This window comes from Stenella coeruleoalba (genome assembly GCF_951394435.1).
Source record: "Stenella coeruleoalba genome assembly, chromosome: 15".
Taxonomy (NCBI): Eukaryota; Metazoa; Chordata; class Mammalia; order Artiodactyla; family Delphinidae; genus Stenella; species Stenella coeruleoalba.
In genome coordinates, this window is record NC_137161.1 from 68,863,270 (window position 1) to 68,885,443 (window position 22,174).

The 22,174-nt window shown below is 44.3% G+C and overlaps 1 protein-coding gene across 2 annotated transcripts in view; it reads left to right on the plus strand.

The window, feature by feature from the left end:
- SLC5A11 (solute carrier family 5 member 11) overlaps nt 1–22,174 on the plus strand; it is a gene marked incomplete at both ends in the record, with an annotated part of 57,198 nt that overhangs the window by 13,105 nt on the left and 21,919 nt on the right. Inside the window, 6 exons of one of the 2 annotated variants that reach the window (XM_079945416.1) lie at nt 1,921–2,079; nt 6,038–6,109; nt 10,966–11,070; nt 12,270–12,329; nt 20,601–20,705; nt 21,887–21,992. In XM_079945416.1, coding sequence (XP_079801542.1) covers nt 1,945–2,079; nt 6,038–6,109; nt 10,966–11,070; nt 12,270–12,329; nt 20,601–20,705; nt 21,887–21,992 — 583 coding nt within the window. Of the gene's footprint in view, nt 1–1,920; nt 2,080–6,037; nt 6,110–10,965; nt 11,071–12,269; nt 12,330–20,600; nt 20,706–21,886; nt 21,993–22,174 lie in introns of those variants that run through there. The other variant, XM_079945417.1, reaches the window with a different exon arrangement.

Below are 22,174 nucleotides of genomic sequence, written 5' to 3' on the forward strand. Positions count from 1 at the left end.
TAGCATTATACGAGCCTCACTGCCCATCTCCCTCCTTCAAATCTTACTTAATACTCAGGCAAGAATCTGATGGTTCCTTAAGCATGACATGTTTTTTCACACCTCAATGTCTGTAGATACTGTTGTCTTGGCCTGGAATGCTCTCTCATACCCACTTATGCTGTGTAGGACCACCCACTCATTCTTCAAGACCCAGCTCATATGCTTCCATCTGGATTTCTCCATGTAAAATTAGGTGGTCCTTACCTCATTGCACATTGTAGAAAATTAGTAATATTAATAATAGCAGCTACAATTTACTGAACACAGCTGTGCATGGCACTGTTCTTAACACTTCACAGGTACGAGCTCACAGCAATCTATGAAATGTAAACTCTTATTGCCCCATTTTGCAGATGGGAATGCTAAGGTTTTGAGAAGTTAGGGAATTTGTCCAAGTTCTCAGGATCGGTAAGTGGGGGAGCCAGCTTGATGACTCCTAAGCTTGAATCCTTAATACCTCTACCTCTATGTACCTCCACTGTATGAAACATCACGTTATGTTATTATCTGAGTGGGTTTACCCGTTATTGGGGTGCACATCATAGAGGGCAGGACTGAGTTTTTCATTCCTGAACCCCTAGAGGCTGACACCTCGAGAGTGGAGCCATCTTAACACAGGAGTAAGTCAAAGCCCAAATCGCTTATAGTAAAAAAATTACCCTTGAGAATTGTATTAGTTTCCAATTGCTGCTGTAACAAATTACCACAAACTTAGTGGCTTCAAACAGCACAAGTTCATTATCTTACAGTTCTGGAAGTCAGAAGTTCTCAATGGGTCTTACTGCACTAAAGTCAGGTGAGAGTAGGGCTCACTTCCTTCTGGATGCTCTAGGGGAGAATCCATTAATTTGCTTTTTCTAGTTTCTAGAAGTCACCTGCATTCCTTGGCTCGTGGCCCCATTACCCCATTATCAAAGCCAGCAACATCAGGCCAAATCCTTCTCACACTCTTATCTCTCTGGTTCTCTCATCTAATCTCCTCTTCCACTTTTAGGGACCCTAGTGATTGCATTAGTCCTACTCAGATAAGCTCCCTATTTAAAGGGAAGCTGACTAGCAACCTTAATTACATCTGCAAATGTAATTGTCCTTTGTCCTATAGCGTAACACATTCACAGGCTCTGGGGATTAGGATGTAAACGTCTTTGAGGGGGACATGATTCTACCCACCACAGGAATCCCTTAAATTGCCCAAGGAAGTGCAATATACTGAGAAATACCTTAAGATACTGGTTCAAAACATGGATTCTGGAGCAAAATTATTAGCCTTCAAATCCCAGCTCTACCACTTGAACTGTGTTACCTTAGGCAAGTTAGTTAACTTCTCTGTGCCTCAATTTTGCCAGCTGTAAGACGGTATGATAGCAACAGTGCCCACTTCGCAGGTTTATAAACACTTAGGATGATGCCTGGCGTGTAGTAAGTACTATATAAGTGTTTATTAAATAGATGCATTTTTATGGGCGTATCCAGCAGTGAAACAAGATTGTATTGACTCACTGAGCCTCTGACAAAATTGCTGGCTTGACTTTCACCCAGCAGTGAGGTACCTGGGGAACAGAGACTGACGCAGGTGTCTTGTTTTTCTCTCACTCCCGGGTATGTGGAAGAGGGTGGTGAAACATCTGTATTACTTAAATTGTGTATTCTTCTTTGTATTTTGCCAAGCGAGTGGTTGGATTGGTAAACATTAACTGTAGATTTGACGTGACTTCCTTGTAAATGTTTGCTGAGTGAGTGGGTGGATGCATCTGCCTTCCCGAGGTTGTCTCCTCCACGTGTGTCCTCTTGCTTGGATGTCCCAAGGAGGCAGCCACGGAGAGGGTGAGAAGAGTGGCACCAGGTCCTGGCATCTGACACGCATTTGCCCTTCCACAGGGGTGAGAGAGTTCATTCAGGACCATGGAGAGCAGCCCCAGCAGCCCTCAGCCCACTCGGCCAGATCCCCTGGAGGCATTTCCCCAGAGGACTCTGGAACCAGGTGACATCGCAGTGCTCGTTCTGTACTTCCTCTTTGTCCTGGCCGTTGGACTATGGGTAAGCCAGGTCAGGGGGAGGGAAAGTGGCTGGGGTGGGGTGAGAGACTAGCTCAAGGTCACACAGTAATCAGAACTTTTATTATTTTTATTTCTGGCCGTGCCACACGGCATGCGGGTTCTTAGTTCCCCGACCAGGGATCGAACCCGTGCCTCCTATAGTGGAAGCGCAGAGTCCTAGCCACTGGACCGCCAGGGAATTTCCTAATCAAAACTTTACTATTTAAAGAATGCGTTGAGTATCAACTGTGTGTCAAGTACCTTGTTAGGCACTTTCATTCATGTTATCTCATGTAATTTGCACAGGTCGCTATGAAGAAGGCACTATCGCTATACCCCATTTTATAGATAAGAAAACCGAGGCTCAAAGAATTTAAGTTCCTTATTCTGTTAGTAAGTTAGGAGAGCTGGGGTTAGAATCCATATCCTTCACTTTGAAGCCCATGCTCTTTAAAAAGTAGTTTTGTTTTTTTAAAGGCAGTGAAATAAAAACAACTTAAAATGACACACAGTGAAAAGTCTTACTACTACCCTTCCCTCCACAGGCAACCACTGTTATTAACTTTTTAGTACATTAGTGTATTCTTCCAGAGTTTCTTTAGGTAAATCCAAGCAAATATTAATGTGTATATTTCCCTCATTCTTAAATAGAAGGTAGCTTATTATACATACCGTTTTTTTACTTTGATATGTTTCACTGATCAGTGTCTCCTGGATATCTTTTCATATCAGTATATGGACGCTTCTGCATCTTCTTAAAAGTTGACCAGTACTAACACACCATTGTAAAGCAATTATACTCCAATAAAGGTGTTGAAAAAAAAATTTGCCCGGTATTCCATAGATGATCATACCACAATTTATTTAACCTGTTTCTTGCTGAGGGTCATTTGGATTGTTCCCCATCTCTTAACACTAAAATTTATGCTGTAATAGACAAGTCTTGGACACATTATTTTGGATGTATACAACTATAATGTAGGATAAATTCCCCGTACTGGAATCATCAGGTTAAAGGATGTATGTATTTGTAATTGTGATAGCTTGTGTCAGATTGCCCTCCTTAGGTTTAGTGCCAATCTGCACAAGATCATTAAATGTATGAAAGTCACATGATCACATCCACAGCAACACTGCATTGTCAAACTTTTTCATTTTTGCCAAACTGACAGGGAAACACTATCTCAATGTACTATCATATAATCAGTGAGGCTAAAATAAACATCCTTACATATGTTTAAGAACCACTTGTTTCCTTTAGGTGAAGTATGGTTTCATATTTTTTTTCCATTTTCATTAAGTTCTTGCTCTTATTCTTATCAATTTCTAGGAACGCTTTACATATTAAAGAGACAGTAACTTTGGGATAAAGGATAGTGCAGAGGAGGTGCTGCTATCTGATTTTCAGGTCAAATGACTTGAAAACTGTAGCCTACTGAGGTGTCCCTGCTTCAGTTTGACTATTTGTAGATCATTTCTCTACTCTTACCCCTTAGCTTTCCCTGCTCCAGATCAATCAGGGGATAAAAGTACTGGCCATCCCAAAGACCATGGATCTGATATTGAGATGGGTGAGATGTTGTTAAGGGTCAGGGCTTTTAGTTATCTATCTATCTATTTATTTATTTATTTATTGTCGCGCTGCACGGCTTGCGGGATCTTAGTTCCCTGACCAGGGATCGAACCCGGGGCCCCGACAGTGAAAGTGCCGAGTCCTAACCACTGGACCGCCAGGGAATTCCCAAGAGTCAGGGCTTTTGATTCAGACAGGTTTGAGATCAGGATTAGGTGTAGGGGTAGAGTTAGTGTGAGGGTTAGAGTTCCTGGGAATCTATATTTTCACAAGAGAATTGGGAGACTCTGATGTATTACTAGTTTTTGAAGTCATGGATTTAGATGATCCCTTTTAGCACGAGGAGTTCTTTACTCTTGGAAAATACTTCCTGTGTCAGGGTTCAGCAGGAATGAGCCATAGTGTCTGTTTTCTATAGTAAGATCATTTGCAGGGATGAAAAGATATCATTTCATGTCATCTCCCATCCAGTAAGACTCCTCTCACCAACACCTGCATCCAGAGGCTGGGAGAAGTTAAACCACTTATCACAAATAGCTACTTAGTGGTTAAAATGTCTCTGTTAAAGCACCTTTAATGCCAGGAAGCTCACTCCTAAAGAGCTCTGAAATCAGGCTGACCTAGGTTTGAGTTCCCAGCCTTCTGCTCTGTAGAAATATGGTACTACATACATGACTTTACTTCCAAGCCACAGTTTCTTCATCTGTTAAACTGGCCTGATGACACCAACCTCATAGGACTTGGTGAGGATTAAAATGAGATGATGCCTCAAAATGCCTAGTATAGTGTCTGTCACATAGTACTGATGCTCAATAAATGATATCCATTGTGAGCTATCTATAGCTCATTGTGGCTTGTCTATACGAGCCATGAGTCTAAAACTCAAATGCCTAGGGGGATCTAGTGGGTTATTATACATCTGTGAGGCAGGGAGTGGTAGGGGCTGTGTTGACCTGAAGAGTTTATGTCTCCTCTAAGGGCATTCAGATGAAAATCTTCTTAAAAACTGTGGGTCAAACAAAATATATTTGATCTAAAAAATAAACAAACTAGTGAATATAACGAAAAAGAAGTAGAATCACAGATATAGAGAACAAACTAGTGGTTACCAGTGGGGCGAGGGAAGGGCGGGAGGAGCAATACAGGGGTAGGGTGTTAAGAGGTACAAACTATTATGCATAAAATAAGCTACAAGAATATATTGTACAGGGCTTCCCTGGTGGTGCAGTGGTTAAGAATCTGCCTGCCAATGCAGAGGACACGGACTCGAGCCCTGCTCTGGGAAGATCACACTTGCTGCGGAGCAACTAAGCCTGTGCGCCACAACTACTGAGCCTGCGCTCTAGAGCCCGCGAGCCACAACTACTGAAGCCCGCACGCCTAGAGCCTGTGCTCTGCAACAAGATAAGCCACCCAGTGAGAAGCCCACACACCGCAATGAAGAATAGCCCCTGCTCGCTGCAACTAGAGAAAAGCCCACGTGCAGCAACAAAGACCCAATGCAGCCAAAAAATAAATTAATTAATTAATTATTTTTTAAAAAAAGAATATATTGTACAATAGAGGGATATAGCCAATATTTTATAACAACTATAATGGAGTATAATCTTTAAAAATTTTGAATCACCGTATTGTATAGCTGTAAATTATGTAATATCACACATCAACTATACTTTATTTTTAAAAAAATATTTATTTATTTATATTTATTTTGGCTGCGGGGTCTTCATTGCGTCATGTGAGATCTTTTAGTTACAGAATGCATGCGGGATCTAGTTCCCCAACGAGAGATTGAACCCTGGCCCCCTGCATTGGGAGCACAGTCTTACTCACTGGACTATCAGGGAAGTCATTTTTTTTAAAGGACCTCAGAGTTTTGTACTTTTATAATATTTCTAGTTTTTATTTTTTGGACGAGCCACGGGGCATGTGTAATCTTAGTTCCCTGACCTGGGATCGAACCTGTGCCCCCTGCAGTGGAATCATGGAGTCTTAACCTCTGGACTGCCAGGGGAGTCCCTCAATCTTTTTTTTAATTATAGTTGAGGGACTTCCCTGGCGGTCCAGCGATTAGGACTGTGCTTTCACTGCCGAGGGTCCGGGTTCGACCCCTGGTTGGGGAAATAAGATCCCACAAACCGCGTGGCAAAAAAAAAAAAGTGAAGTAAGATATTTCAGGCAAACAATGTCCATGGGAAGTATCGCTCAGGGACTCCTGCAAAAAAACCAAAAACAAACAAAAACCCAAAAACAAATAAACAAAAAAAACCAAAATAAATTTGAGTCTGGCCTGCTGGACTCCCGGGTTATAATCTGTGGCCTAGACCATTTTGGGAGGTGTCTGATTGCTAACATTTCCCTCACCCACCCCTCTTCTTTGTTTCAGTCCACAGTGAAGACCAAAAGAGACACGGTGAAAGGCTATTTTCTAGCTGGAGGGGACATGGTGTGGTGGCCGGTAAGTAGTCTTTGGTTCAATTAAAATTACTTCTCAAAGACTCTTCAAGTGTTGCTATTCTGTCTATCCTTTGCTCGCTCAGGACTCTCTGGTTCCATGTTGTCTGGAAGTCACAGTCTAGACTAGAGAAGGCTTAGCTCCAACTCAAATTTGTTTGAACAAAAAGAATTCATCAGCTCACCTAAGGGAGAAACTGAGGGTTGGTCTGGGTTCAGGTATGGCAGAGTATAGGGGCCCAAGTGATAAGTAGGACCTGGTTTCTCCCTCTGTTTATCCTATCTATCTATCACCTATCTATCATTTATCTATCCATTATTTATCTATCATCTATCTATTTCTATCTGCTTCTCTTCTTCTGGATGGGTGCTATTCCCAAACAGGCTCAACTTCATGTCAACAAGATGGCGGCCACTGCTCCAGACCTTTCATCCTCTCAAGTTCCAGCCTAGCAAGGGAAGAGCACCTGCCTCCATGGCAGTATCCCTGGAAAATATCCCATCTTTGATTGTGTCCCTTGCCCATCTCTGTGCCAATCACTGTGACCAAGGTAGTTTGATGTGCTAACTGGGTCACACAGTGCCTAAGCTGTGGGGCATGGAGCCTGCTCTGAGGCATATGTGATGAGAAATGAGAGGGGCTAGACTCTGAAGGAAAACTGGAGAGCATGACTGGGACAAGGTGGAATGGGTGTTGAGAACATAAATAACAAATACAACAGCCCAATTAGTATTTTCTTTTCAAGGGTAGCTAAAGGCATTACGAAATACACACACGCACACACATGTGCACACACAACATACACATGCACACAGACCTCTGCTTCCTGGGCCCTGAGTAGGGGATCAGGAATAATAATTTTATTCTTGATCTCCTAATATAAGTGTTAAATCTTTGAACTAAAAAGAGAGAAGACATCTCCCGTTTGCAGGGAGTCCAAAAGATGTAGGATGTAAGATGCAGAGATAACAGGTATATAAGTTTCTGGTCCATGAGATGTCTAAAGACAATGACCAGTGTCCTCAAAAGATACCAAAAATGAGCTCTGGATTATATATTCAACGAATTCATTTAAAAAATTCCCTGAGGACTATGTCCAGCAGTGTGCCAAACACAGCAGACATTAGTGAGCTCGTCTTCACCCTCAAGGAGCTTGTAATCTAGTGCAGTGTTTCCCAAAATAGAAGTAATATGTGCCCCATGATTTTTCAGTTGTGCACAGACAGAGCATTAAATAACATCAAATTACTTAGTGAGAGCATTATTCCCTTTCCTATTCTCTGTTAATCCTCCTGGTTACATAAAAGAAACAGTCAAAGTTTGGTACTAATAGGGTTTTACCAACCTTCCAGCACTGGCTAATCTCTGTGTTTAAAAGAGAATGCAGGGGCTTCCCTGGTGGCACAGTGGTTGAGAATCCGCCTGCCAATGCAGGGGACACGGGTTCGATCCCTGGTCCGGGAAGACCCCACATGCCGCGGAGCAACTAAGCCCGTGAGCCACAACTACTGAGCCCACGTGCTGCAACTACTGAAGCCCACGTGCCTAGAGCCCGTGCTCCACAATGAGAGAAGCCACTGCAATGAGAAGCCCCCTCACTGCAACGAAGAGTAGCCCCAGCTCGCCACAACTAGAGAAAGCCTGCGTGCAGCAACAAAGACCCAACGCAGCCAAAAATAACTAAATAAAATAAAATAAAAATAAAAGAGAATGCAAGCCTCAGGCTAAGTGAATTTGGTCGTCCAGAGAACCTAGCTAGAATTTAATAATTTTTTTTTCATTTTATTTGTATGGTTCTCTTCTATGTAGAGCAAGAGATACTGATTTTCTACTAAAGGCTGTGGAGATATGTATATATATATATATGCATGTACTATTATATTACTAATATATTGTATTAATATCTAATACATTGACTAAATAATATGTGATTCATGTATATGAGTTAAAGAAGAAGTCAATATAAGATAAAATATTAAGTAAATAGCAGTGCAGGTGCAGTGAACTTAGAGAAGGCTACAAAGGAAATATTCAGTGACAGTTTTAAGAAATCCTGCTCTAGTGGTCTCTGTGAGGAGTGATGCTGAGTTCCTAAAATTCAGTAGCAATACAGCAGCCCACCTAAGTATGCCTGCTTTCGCATGTCACTTCTGGGACCATTTCTGTGCTCATACTCCTTGGATGACCCTTCCCCAGGTCAAGAAGCAAAGGGAAATTTTGGAACTTTTTTTGCTTTCTTCACCTAAGGAGAATGATGTCCATGTGAAGGAGATGTGGTTAGGAGTATGGGCTTTGGCCTGATAAAATGTTAACATCTATAGAAAACCAATACTAGTTCTGATAGGAATTGGTTATAGAGGTTTATGTGGTCTCTCACAGCCTTGGCCCACCTAAACGCTGTCCGGGGGCAGGTGCCTTTGTGCGTATCCCATCATTTCATTTCAAGTAGCAGATGTCTGTCGCTGGTAAACAGAGTCTGATAGCACTAAACATTTGGATCACATTATGAACTGCTCTAGTCCCCAAAGCAACCTTCTGATTATAGTTTGGCTTCTCACGTAGCTTATCTACATGGAGAGGCTAGACAATTTGAATATCTGGTTGCACACCCAGTTGTAAGTCTCACTGGAAATCAATTAGCTTTCTGCTTTTATGTGTAAATCTTAGGAGTTTTGTTAATCCAGGTCTGCCCCTGATGAATAAATCCATTTTCTCTGTAATTACTAAGTGAAAAAAAAAAAGAGAGAGAGAGAGAGAGAATAGGCTCTGGAGCATGTGCATTAGTTAGCTGGTGTTGCCTAACGAACCACCTACACAGGTAGCAGCTTAAAACAGCTACAGTGTATTATTTCTAACGATTGCGTGTTTTGAGTGGGTGGTTCCTCCCCCGCTCTTTAGAGTCACTCATGGAGCTGCGTCTAGCTGGTGGCTGGGAAGGGCTGAAAGTCCAAGATGGCCTCATCACAGATCTGGAGCTCCGGCAGGAGCTAGACTGGCTAGAAGGCAAGGACTTCCCTCTCTCTCTATGCCTCTCATCATCTAATGGCCCGGCCCAAGGTTTTTTACAAGGCGTCTGATTCCAAGGGCAAAGATGAAAGCTGCCGAGCTGTTGTGTGTTGGCCTGGAAGTCACACAGTGTCACTTTCACCACATTCTATTGATCAAAACAAGCCACAGGCCAGTGCAGATTCTTTATGGGAAGAGTGGAAAATCAGAGGAGCCTGCAGAGTGGGGTCACTGGGAGTGGCAGAATAAAGATCTTTGAAATCTCCTCCTGCATAAAAGCCATGAGAACAGTGGCAACATTGTCAAAATCAACATTTTCGGAACTCGGGAAATTGACCTAATGCTAGTATCCATCCAGGGAGCTTTAATTCAAGAAAAACAGCTGAATCTCAGTAAGAATAGGAAGTTTTGTGGGGGTTTACCTGGCTCTGTTCTCATTCCCTTCTCTTCAGCTCTGCAGTAGTCTTGAAGGCCACTGGTTAGAACAGGATTGGATCTCTTTCAAAGTCCCATTCTCATATTATTGTCAGGTTTTTACCCATCTTGCAGCTCCCTGGAAAGCTTCCCTTGCACAACTTGTCTTTACTTGATCTGACTCAGTGATGATCTAGTGTGAGCAGCCCTTTACCCAGAGGCATTAGTTTAAAAAAAATCAGTGGCAATTGTTTGACATGGTAGCCGCCTGAGCTATAGCAATAAGGGAATTAAAATGGCGCACTAGATGGTATCTATTTAACATAAATAGTAATACTCCCTAAACTGAACTACAGACTCAACGCCATTCCTATCAAAATTCCAGCTGCATCCCCCCCTCTTTTCTTGCAGAAATTGACAGGCCAATCCTAAAATTCAGATGGAAATGCAAGGGACCCAGAAGAGCCAAAACAATTTTGAAAAGGAAGAAAAAAGTTGGAGGACTTATACTTCCCGATTTCAAAACTTACTACAAAGCTACAGTAATCAGGAGAGTGTGATACTGGTATAAGGACAGATCAATGGAATAGAATCAGATGAAAACCAGAGGCCAGAAAGTCAATGGGAGGCACAACATTCCTCTCACAGATAGCTCCCTCTCTGTCTCTTTCTCCCTCCTTCCCTCACCTATCTCTATCTCTGTCTCCATCTCGCTCTGTCCTCTCTTGATCTGCCTTTCTCTGCAAGTCTACCTCATTCTCCTCTCTCTCAGCAGAGTGGCAGTAATGAGTGCATAGCTGAACATGCTACTCACCTCCCCCATCTCCTTGCTACACACACACCTCCCTGGGTTACACACCCCCAGTCTAAGGGACCAGCAAATATGGTTTCCCAGTTCCAGATTCCCAGGAGAGAGAATGTAATTGGCCCAGCTTGGGCCAGGTGCCCAGGCCTGTCTCATGCAATCAACTGAGACCAGGGATTGTGGTCATCAATTACCGTCTTGGCCACTTAGATTTCTACTAGAAGGAGGGCTCTCTTCTTTGCTAAGTTAGAAGCAGAGCTGGGGAATAACACAGGCTTCGTGATTCTCATCCTGAAGCACTTTCTACAACACCTGTCATCCTCCTTCCCCCCCAGGGATGCTGCATACAGTTGTTCAAGTTGTGCACTGCACAACACTAGAGGGGACACAGTTCACATCTTAGGCATCATAGGTATGTGTATTTGTTATGCCAGTTTTCTAAAGGTGGAAGTAAAATAGTCTTAGGGAAGAAGAGGCTTCTAATTTCTAAAAAGTTGCTTAGATGGGCTAGGGATGGCCTGCTTTCTCCACTTCTCCTTTTGTCTTGGTCTCTTTGGTGAATGGGAAGAACTGGTGGTGGGAAGAAGCTACACCAGACCTTGGCTCCAAGATCTGATCTATCATCTCCCCACAGGTGGGTGCATCCTTGTTTGCCAGCAATGTTGGAAGTGGACATTTCATTGGCCTGGCAGGGTCAGGTGCTGCTGCGGGCCTTTCTGTAACTGCTTATGAATTTAATGTACGTATGTTACCAGGGCATGGACAGCCCACCCTCTACGCAGTAGGTAGATCCTGGGGAGCAGTTGTATGCATGCTCTGCTCTTTTAAAAATAGAGTGGTGCTTTATGAAAAAGCAGACAGGAATCATCAAGGGCACCCCTAGTTAACAAAAATCAGTTTGATCTGCAAGTTCCAGGCCTCCCTGTGTTTGCTTGATGGGAGCCCATAAGGCAAATACATGTGTGAAGAAGGCTCAGAGTCTCTCCCACGTCGATGCAGAAGATAGAAGGTTTTGTGGGACTGGAGGGTGTTTCTGTATATTAGATATCAATTGCCCATCACAAAACTTTGTGATTCAGTGGTTCTTGATCCTTTTGCCACCCACAGATACCCAAGAGATAAGACACACTCTTCTATGTAGCAGGATAATTTTCACTTAGTGGGAAGGGATGCACTTATTAATAGTGATCTTCATTTTCATAATGACTCACATTTTTTAAGCACTTACTCTGTGCCACAGACTTAAATACACCACATACATCATCATATTACAGGATTCAATTACAGACTAGAACCAGACTGCCTGGGTTCACATCTGGGCTCTAAAACTTATAAGCTGTGTGACCTTGGGCAAGTTACTAGATCTCTCTGAGCCTCATGTATAAAACAGAGATAATGATGATACCTGCCATACCGAGTCATCGAGAGGATTCAAGGAATTCATGCTTATAAAGTGTGCACAGGAATGCCTGGTGTATCGTAAGTGCTCAGTAAGCATCATCTCACCGATTTCCTTCCAACAACCCAGTGGGGGCAGTTATTCCCATTTCACAGGTGAGAAAAGTGAGTCTCAGAGACCTGTATAAACTCTTCCAGCCTCACCAGCGACTCATCAGAGTGGCCTGCCTGAACTCACAGGCTTGATTTAACCCCAGCCCAAGGAGGGGAGGGAAGACAAGGGGACGAAGGGGGACACTCAAGGTTTAGGACACACAGCACTGGGGGCCACAAAGAGCTTCTAGTTCCATTCTGCCCTACTTCATCCCTGTGTCCTATTTAAACATGAAAATGTGACAGCCCAGGGAGGGTGAGCTACTCAGTAAGTAAGAGATGGAAGCAGAGGCAGATGAGGCCGGGTTCCCTCTGGACACGGGGAAATCCACGCTGGCATCACAGTGTGGGCGGGAGCTGAATCCTGATTCCGCTTTTCCCCGGCAGGGCTTATTTTCCGTGCTGATGTTGGCCTGGATCTTCCTCCCTATCTACATCGCTGGTCAGGTGAGTCTGAGGGGGGTTGAGGTGCTATGGAACAGGAAGACCCTTTGGGAGGGTCAGCTTTGCATTCCCTCCCTCCCACCAGCATCCTTCCCTCCCTCCTGCCTGTGGACATCCATTATACCAGCGGTCCCCAAACTTTTTTTTAAAAAATTAATTAATTAATTTATTTTTGGCTGCATTGGGTCTTCGATGCTGCGCACGGGCTTTTCCCCAGCTGCGGCGAGCGGGGGCCACTCTCCGTTGCAGTGCGTTTGGCACCAGGGACTGGTTTCACGGAAGGCAATTTTTCCACGGGAAGGGGGCATGGTGGGGATGGTGCAGGCGGCAACGTGAGCGATGGTTCAGGAGGTAATGCGAGCGATGGGGAGCCATGGGGAGCGGCAGATGAAGCCACGCTGGCCTGCCCGCTGCTCACCTCCTGCTGTGCGGCCCGGTTCCTAATGGGCCTTGGACTGGCACTGGTCTGCGGCCCGGGGGTTGGGGGCCTCTGCGTTAGTCCCTCAGAGGTCCCAGCATTAGCGTGGGATGATGCACAGCTGAGACAATTAGGAACCCTGTCCTTAGCATTTCCCACCTAGTGATGGACATCAAAGATACATGGGGGGCAGGGGTTTTCAGAAGCTGGAAGAAACGTAGGCTCAAAAAAATTTTTTTAATGCCAAAACACAAATGTAAAAATCGCAGTCTTTTCTAAATGTTTAAGCCACAACATATTACTGCTTTTAACACACACACACACACACACACACACACACGTGCTCGCGCGCGATTCAGTAATTTGTTTTCTTCCTTTGTACCCAAAACCATAATAATTGAGTTATTTCTGGCTGATGTGATATGTCAAAATTTTTGTTACAAAATAATGCTGCTTTAGACTTTTTGAAAAATAAAGTAGTTAAAAAAAATCACTTCTAGGGACTTCCCTGGCAGTCCAGTGGTTAAGACTCCATGCTTCCAAAGTAGTTAAAAAAATCACTTCTAGGGACTTCCCTGGTAGGCCAGTGGTTAAGACTGCATGCTTCCAATACAGGGGGCGCAAGTTCGATCCCTGGTGGGGGAACTAGGATCCCACATGCTGTGCAGTGCAGCCAAAAAATAAAATAAAAAAATAAACTTAAAAATCACCTGTGATCTTACTGACAGCTTTCTGTCATTCATACCATCTAGACTTAATTCTATTTTAGACATTCTACTACACAGGGCAAGATATCATACAATATCATAGTGTTATTCATCAAGCAATAACTGATTTTAACTTTTTATTATAGAAATTTAAAAAAATACACAAAGTATAAAGAACTACTTAATGATCAGAGAAATCATTGAAAAAAAAATCACTCCTTACCAGAAGTAGTGCAATCTTATGCAAAGGGCAGTGATGTAGGGGTAAATAGCCTCACTTGGAGATAATACTGAGTCTAAAAGCACGATTTTTGGTGACTGGGGGCCTGGGTCTGCCCATACCCACCTGTGATTAGCTCCCACATAGACAAAATCTCTGGGATAGAACAACACTGACTGGAACTGAGGATATCTGGGCCAAAGCATCAGCAGATATTTCTTGAGCACCTAGTATAGGAAAGAGTAAAGGATGGTGGAGATGTAGGTTAATTCATAGGTAGGGTGGCCAGATGTTCTCAGCTGATGGTTTCCATTTTCTCTGGGAAGTAGAAGACAGTGTCATTTGCTGAATGAGGAAGGAATTTGTGTGATCGAAGGTTAATAAGAGGCATGAAGATTTGAAACGACTTCTATAGTTTGTAATAGAAAAACCTGTGGACAACCCCAGTATCGCTCATTAGGGGACTGGGCATCTGTACTGTGGATATCATGCTGTGAAAAGGGCTGAAATTGACAGAGTTGTGCTGCTGTGAAAGGATCTCCAAGCTCTGTTGTTCAATAAAAAATTCCTGTGACTCTAGACATTCTTTGGGCAACATTTTATTCAGAGAGAAGATTAAGCCCATATTAGATAATAAATGCCAGAGTGCTGAAAAAAGATAAAAAGCTACCCAATCTATTTTTATTGGGCAATAAAATAAACACAGAGAAAATTGGTAAAGCACAAATGTGCAGCTTAACAAACTACTGTAAAATGAACACCCAGATCAAGACACAAAACAGGGACTTCCCTGGTGGTCTAGTGGTTAAGAAAGACTCCCTGCTTCCACTGCAGGGGGCCCGGGTTCAATCCCAGGTCAGGGAAGTTCCACATGCTGCATGGGGCGTCCAAAAAAAAAAAAAAAAAGACACAAAATATAACACTCCCCCACGTGCCTTTAGCAGATCACAGATGCCTTCCTTTCACAGTGACTTTCATTGGACTCACTTCTTTACTTTTCTTCACAGTTTTAATTGGGCATACCTAAACAAGATGGTTTAATTGTACTTTTCTGGAATGAAATATACATAGAATTGGGGGGGTTACATTCTTTCCTTGCATGTAGCTGGTGTGTTCATTTCCATTGCTATGTAGTATTCTGTAGTATGACTGTACCCCAATATATTTGTCTGTTCTTTTGTTCGTGGGCATTTAGGTTGTTCCTAATGTTGGCCTATGATAGACAACGCTGCTGTGAACATTTTTATACATGTCCCGATGCACATAAACAAGGTTGCTCCTAATGTTAGCCTATGATGGACAATGCTGCTGTGAACATCTTTTTTTTTTTTTTTTTTTTTTTTCGGTACGCGGGCCTCTCACTGCTGTGGCCTCTCCCGTTGCGGAGCAACAGGCTCCGGACGCGCAGGCTCAGTGGCCATGGCTCACGGGCCCAGCCGCTCCGTGGCATGTGGGATCTTCCCGGACAGGGGCACGAACCCGTGTCCCATACATCGGCAGGCGGACTCTCAATCACTGCACCACCAGGGAAGCCCGAAGGTGGATTCTTAACCACTGGATCACCAGAGAAGTCCCACTCACTGTTCTTTCCACTGAAAATTCTGTTTATATATTTTCTGGCCATTTGGATTTTCTCTTTAGGAAGTAACTTGTCTAGGACTTTTGCCAACTTTTCTATTATATTATATAGCTTCTTCTTATTGATAGAAGCTCTTTATACATTCTGGAAACAAGCCCTTAGGGTGATTATATGTGTTGCAAATATCTTTTCCCCACTTACTCTGTGGTTTGCCTTTTAACTCTCTTAATGGTGTTTTTTGATGAACAGATCTTAGATGTTTTAAAAAGTTATTTTATTCAAGTATAGTTGATTTACAATGTTGTGTTAATTTCTGCTGTACAGCAAAGTGATTCAGTTATACATATATATACATTCTTTTTCATATTCTTTTCCATTATGGTGTATCACAGGATATTGAATAGAGTTCCCTGTGCTATACAGTAGGACCATGTTGTTTATCCATTCTATATATATAATAGTTTGCATCTGCTAATCCCAAATTCCCGATCCATCCCTCCTCCACCCCCCACCCCCTTTGCAACCACAAGTCTGTTCTCTATGTCTGTGAGTCTATTTCTGTTTCGTAGATGAGTTCATTTGTGTCATATTTTAGATTCCACATATAAGTGATATTGTATAGTATTTGTCTTTCTTCTCTTTCTCCATTCATCTGCTGATGGACATTTAGGTTGTTTCCATGTTTTGGCTATTGTGAATAGTGCTGCTATGAACTTGGGGTGCATGTATCTTTTTGGTTTTGTTTTGTTTTAATATTTATTTATTTACTTGGCTGTGTCGGGTCTTCATCGCAGCATGTAGGATCTTTCGTTGTGGCGCGCGAGCTTCTCTCTAGTTGTGGTGCATGCACTCTAGAGCACGCGGGCTCAGTACTTGCGGTGCACGGGCTTAGCTGCCCCATGGTATGGGGGATCTTAGTTCCCTGACCAGGGGGTCTAACCTGCATCCCCTGCATTGGAAGGCAGATTCTTAACCACTGGACCACCAGGGAAGTCCCCATGTATCTTTTTGAATTAGAGTTTTGTCCGGATATACACCCAGGAGTGGGATTGCTGGATCATGTGGCAACTCCATTTTTAGTTTTTTAAGGAACCTCCATACTGTTTTCCATAGTGACTATACCAACTTACATTCCAACCAACAGTGTAGGAGGGTTCCCTTTAACAGATCTTAGTTTTAATGTAGTTCCATTTATCATTTTTCCTTAATTACTATCTTTTATGTCTTATTAAAAAATATTTCCTACTCTAAAGTCATAAAGATATTCTCCTATATTACCTTCTAGAACTTTTCACATTTAAGTCAATTATCCACCTAGAAGTAATTTTTGTCTACCATATTTTGAGAATAGGATAACGCCAATATGACCCATCAAGAAAATTACAGACCAGTTTTACTTATGAATATGGAAAATGACCTCTACTCTTTAGGGGCCCACCCTACTCTCTAACCACCAGTTTACTCCTGTCAGTTCATTCATTTATTTGTTCATTGAAGAAGCATTTATTGAGCTGAATGCCAACTGCATTCCAGGCACTGGTCTAACAGTTCGTCATCCTTACCAGGCTCTCTACTTCCCCAGCCCTTTACAGTGCTTTCCCCTCTTGCTGGAAAGTTTTCCTCTTCCTTTGTGATTCGGTTAACTCCTATCATCTATCCAAATCCTACTTCAAACAACTATTCCTCCAGGAAGCCCTTTCTGACTTCTCTGATTAGGTGAAGTCTCCTCCTTCATTGTGTTTGCCACAGTTGCCGTTTTGCATTTGCTTGTGTGATTATTAAATTAATACGCCTCTCCCATTAGACTGTGTGTTTTTCCCATTATACTTTCTCAACATCAGCAGTAGTAACATTTGGGGCAGGCTAATTCTTTGTTGTGTGTTTTTATACGTGTGTGAGGGGTAGTCTGTTCATTGTAGGATGTTTGCAACATCCCCGATCTCTATCCACTAGATGCCAATAGCACCCCCCAAACTGTGGCAGCTGCAGTGTCTCCCAACATTGCCAAATGTTCCCTGGGGAGGTATGAAATCTCTTCCTTCCATTGAGAGCCACTGCACTAGACTGTGTGTCTCTCCCATTAGCTTGTAAGCTCCAGGAGGGCAAGAACTATCTCTGTTTTCTCCCAGTGTCTAGAACAGTGCCTGATACATAGTAGGTATTTGAAAAATATTTGTTAAAATTAGTAGCAGGGTCCATGATTTCAGAAGGAAGTGAAGTGAAGGATGAGCTGACACCCAAAAGAAGAGGCACCAGTTAGGGACTGAAAGTCTTGGTCAGGTCCCAAAGCCGGGCTCATCACAGTGAGCAAACGGAAGGGTTGCACTGATGAAAATTTGGGGTATCGGAGGTGAATGGGGTCCTGGAGATGACGAGGTTTGGATGTTGGCCAGAGAAATGGGTTGCTGGAGTGGAAATGCCCATCTGTTGGGGTTAAACAAAGACACTGTACAAGATGTCCCAGTGGGTGCTCGTCACTGTCCTTGAAGCTGCTTCCAGACTCAGGGAAAGTCTAGAAAGAGGGGAAGACAGTGAAGGAGCTGAATTCTCATTGGCTGCTAGACAGTGTTCCCGGGAGGCTTGGGGTGGGCGGAAGTTGCTATGGCCGGATGGCATGGGTTTCCGAGGAAGAGGGAGGGGTTTTACATGAGGACTGAGTGTGGCTGTCTGGACGTGATTCAAGGGAGAGTAAGAGAGATTCTTAAGTTCCCTCACTGCCCTGCACCCCCAGGAGATGAGGAACCACCGGACCAAGGCACTTGGGCGGTCCTCTCTCAGGGCAGTCGTCATTGGCTGCATTTATTTCCTGTTAACATTCACCCAGCAACACTCAGAGGGTGGTTCCTGTGTTAACAGTCATTCACCTCTCTGTCTCTGTCTCTCTCATCCTCGCTTGCTGGCAAATTGCCTTCTTAGCTACTTTATGACAAACAGCCTAGGTTCTGCCTCCCGTCTGTCAGCTAGCTTCACATTTCTCCCCAGAGTTTGATTTCTAGATACCAGTACTGCTCGCCTTCTGATGACTTTCATGCCTCCTTCCTTTCTTAGCTCATTAGAAACTTCCTGCATGTAGCAGGCTGTGCGGCTCTCTAGATCGTAATGGAGGTCAACTGATGATAAAACTGTCGGTCCTGGGCTTCCCTGGTGGTGCAGTGGTTGAGAGTCTGCCTGCTGATTCAGGGGACACGTGTTCGTGCCCCGGTCCGGGAAGATCCCACATGCCGCGGGGCGGCTGGGCCCGTGAGCCGTGGCCGCTGAGCCTGCACATCCGGAGCCTGTGCTCCGCAGCAGGAGAGGCCACAGCAGTGAGAGGCCCGCGTACCGCAAAAAAAACCCAAAAAACCTGTCAGCCAATGATAAGAGTCTTGCTCCCCAACAAGACCAGCTGGTGGTTGTCATTCACAGACGAGATAGTGAATCCTCTCGAGGAGCATCTTCCTTGGTCCACTTATCTGAATGGGCTGAAGTTCTCATGCACTCTCTCTAATTAGCTTTCATACCATCACCAAGAGTGTGTCCATTCAATATGGTTTGATTGAATCTTTCCGTGTGTTGTTCCCTGATAGAGTGTCAGAGCTCAGTGCAATGTGCTTCTGGAAAATCCCTGCTGTGTTTGCCTTGCAGCAAATCAGAGGGCTGAGGCAAGCCACTCATGAGGGTCAGAATCCCGAATTGCCCTTTTGGGGAGAGGGGGAGGAAAGAGATGCTTCTTTTTTTTTTTTTTTAATTTTAAGGTGTCTATTTATTCCTAGAGTTCAATTTTTTTGGCCAATATTTTATCATGAAAAAAATTTCCAACCTACATCAGTGTTGAAATAATTTGACACTGGACACTCTTATAGTCTTGAATACTGTACCCAGATTCTACTATTAACAACTTACCATTTTTTTTTTTTTTTTTTTTTTGCTGTACACGGGCCTCTCACTGTTGTGGCCTCTCGCGTTGCGGAGCACAGGCTCCAGACGCGCAGGCTCAGCAGCCATGGCTCACAGGCCCAGCTGCTCTGTGGCATGTGGGATCTTCCCGGACCGGGGCACGAACCCGTGTCCCCTGCATCGGCAGGCGGACTCTCAACCACTGTGCCACCAGGGAAGCCCCAACAACTTACCATTCTTGAATCAAGTCTGGCCATCCAGTCTCTCCCAGTCTCCACTCCCAGCTTCTTCTACCTTCACAATCTGACCTGGGGATGGATGGTTTGCCATTTATCAGCTCATGATCGGGTACCCATTAGTCTACTCCCTGGGTTAGACTAAGGAACACCCAAGCAGCAGCAGCCTGGACGAGGGGCTGCAAACATAGTCATCACTCTGTCTTTTCCCATCCAACATCCGGGACCTCATGGAAGAACAGTTGTGCATTTGAGGTTCCATCGTCTAGACATGGCATTGTCTCAACCCCCAAGTCTGCGGATACAGTGAGGAGACTGGGCAAGGACATGCTATCCCCAGGTGCCACCCAAATAATGGTTCTCCTCGGTATGGCTCAGCCCCTGGGGTGCCTTATATGGTAATGGCACCTAGCTTTGGCCCATCCATCTGGACCTAATTCAGTGCTTCCCTGGTTTCTCTGCTGTCTCTGGATTCTCTGCTCCTGGTAACGTGGCTAAAGTGTTACATGAGAGCAACTTCCCCAAAGGTTAGAATATGGACAAATGGAGATGCTTGAGATGAGTTTAGGTGTTAGACATGGAGCCAACTACACTGAATCACCTGGCAAAATTAGTTCCTCTTCCATCATCTTTCAATGAGCTCAAGGGTAAAGTCTCCTGTTGGTGTTAGTGAGCATTTAACACCTGTTCAATACTTTTCCTGACTTCTTTTTTTTTTTTTTTTTTTAAAGAAAGAATGAGTAAGCTCTGGGCCCAGGGTTTTTGGTGTGCAAGAGGAAGTTGCCAGGAAAGAATAGAACATGATGAGTGATTTTATTATCCATGTGCATAGTTTTGCTGGTTCCCTTAAGTTTAGGATTGATATTTCATTTACAGTGGTGATTTGAAGTTTTCTTTTTAGATAAGTTTACTTCAATATAAACATGAGTTGGTTTAAAGAAAAACATTAAGTTTTATAATAGTAACCTCTATATTAATAAGTTTTATGTAATAACATTAATAACACAGGAGAGGGCAAAAATTGGGGTGGCGTATACATTTGGGATATATGATAGTTGGGTACCTAACTCTGCACAGAACCCCAGTCCATCCTCACCCCACCCCTTTGTTCCATTTTCTCCTCTCTTTTAAGTCTCCCATTGAGAATCCCAAGAAGACCATCTGTGCTTCTGAGTTTGGGGAGAAGGGGGGGGGGAAGAAGAGCTGTTGGGTGGCAAAATCTCAACTCTGGTCCCCAGGTCACCACGATGCCAGAATACCTAAGGAAACGCTTTGGCGGCAACAGGATCCCCGTCATCCTGGCTGTGCTCTACCTGTTTATCTACATCTTCACCAAGATCTCGGTAAGGTGGGGACACAGCCTGGTGAGAAGCTCAGCTGGTGGTGTCCCTCTCCTATTGAGGAAGCTTCTGGGAGGTTCAAGGAAGTTGGGAGGGGTGGGGGCAAAGGCTAAGCAGGGGCAGAGGAAGTACGGAAAAAAGGTAGAGGAAAGGACTCCTCCCCCTTCTCCTGCCAAAGCTTCTTCAGCAACATCTTGGGATGGTGCCCATCACTGAATGGGACTCCGAGAGCCCTCAGGTGGGTCTGTCATCTTCCTCCTGGGATCAGGCAGTTATCAACTATTAATCCTATGTGCTGATGGCCCACTGAGCCTGCCCCACCCTGACGTCTGGATGGGCAGGTCTTCTGGAAAGCAGCCAAGAGCAGATGCTTTGCAGCCTCCAGTACGTGCTGCTCAGCCCGACTCACACCGATGCCCTCTTCTCTTCCATCTGGAGCTGGGGGAAACCTTGTCCTATGCGGGGGAGGGGGGGGTGGGCAGAGGAATTCCATTCAATTCAAACAACAATAACTGACTCTGTGCCAGCTCCAGATGTGAAGGGCAGAAGGACAATGCTCGCTCTCACTCTGGTGGGAAGCTACAGATGTGGGGAAACCTTCCCAAGGAAAGTTACATCTGAGGAGGATGTAGAGAGGATGTAGAGAAAGGGGGATTGGCATTCCGGAGGGCTGGACAGAATAAGAAAACGCTTGGGGGCATGAAAAAACATGACTTGTTAGGGAAACGGTGTATTTCAGTGTGTCTGGGAGCATGAAGTGAGTAAAGAAAATGAGGTCAAGTGGCAGGCAAACCATGGAGGGCAAACCATGGAGGGCCTGGTATACAGCTCTAACTTATTTGAACATTACCTTGGGGGCAGTAGGGAGCTACTGAAGAGTTTTGATGAGGATGAGATGATCGTGATGGCATTTGATAAAGGCTGCAGTGTGGAGGATGGAGAGTAGGCAGATGAAGAATAGGAGCAGGAAGACGACTGAGGCGCTTGTATTAGCCCAGTGAAGGGGCCTCAAACATGATCACCCGTAGGGCTCCCGTTTGAGACCCCTGATCTAGGAAGAGATGAAGAAAGGACATCATGTGATGTTTCTGTGTTTGCCAGAGTCAAGGCTAGGACCTGAGCCTGGGGAAACTGGGCTAAAACGTCCATCCATTCATTCACCCGTCAACTTCTTGTCTCTCCAGGTAGACATGTACGCAGGTGCCATCTTCATTCAGCAGTCTTTGCGCCTAAATCTCTACCTGGCCATAGTCGGGCTGCTGGCCATCACAGCTCTATACACTGTTGCAGGTATGACTGAACAAGGGGTGATTCTGGGAGAGGTGGTGGGCAGGGGCTGTGGGCCACCCTGTCTTTTCCTGGCTCGTCTTCTGATGTTCCAGTGTGCTAAGACCATGTCTTCATGAACCCTCAGTCCATCACCCCAGATAATACGATTTCTCTTGGTCATTGTCCAAAGGAAGAGGGATGCC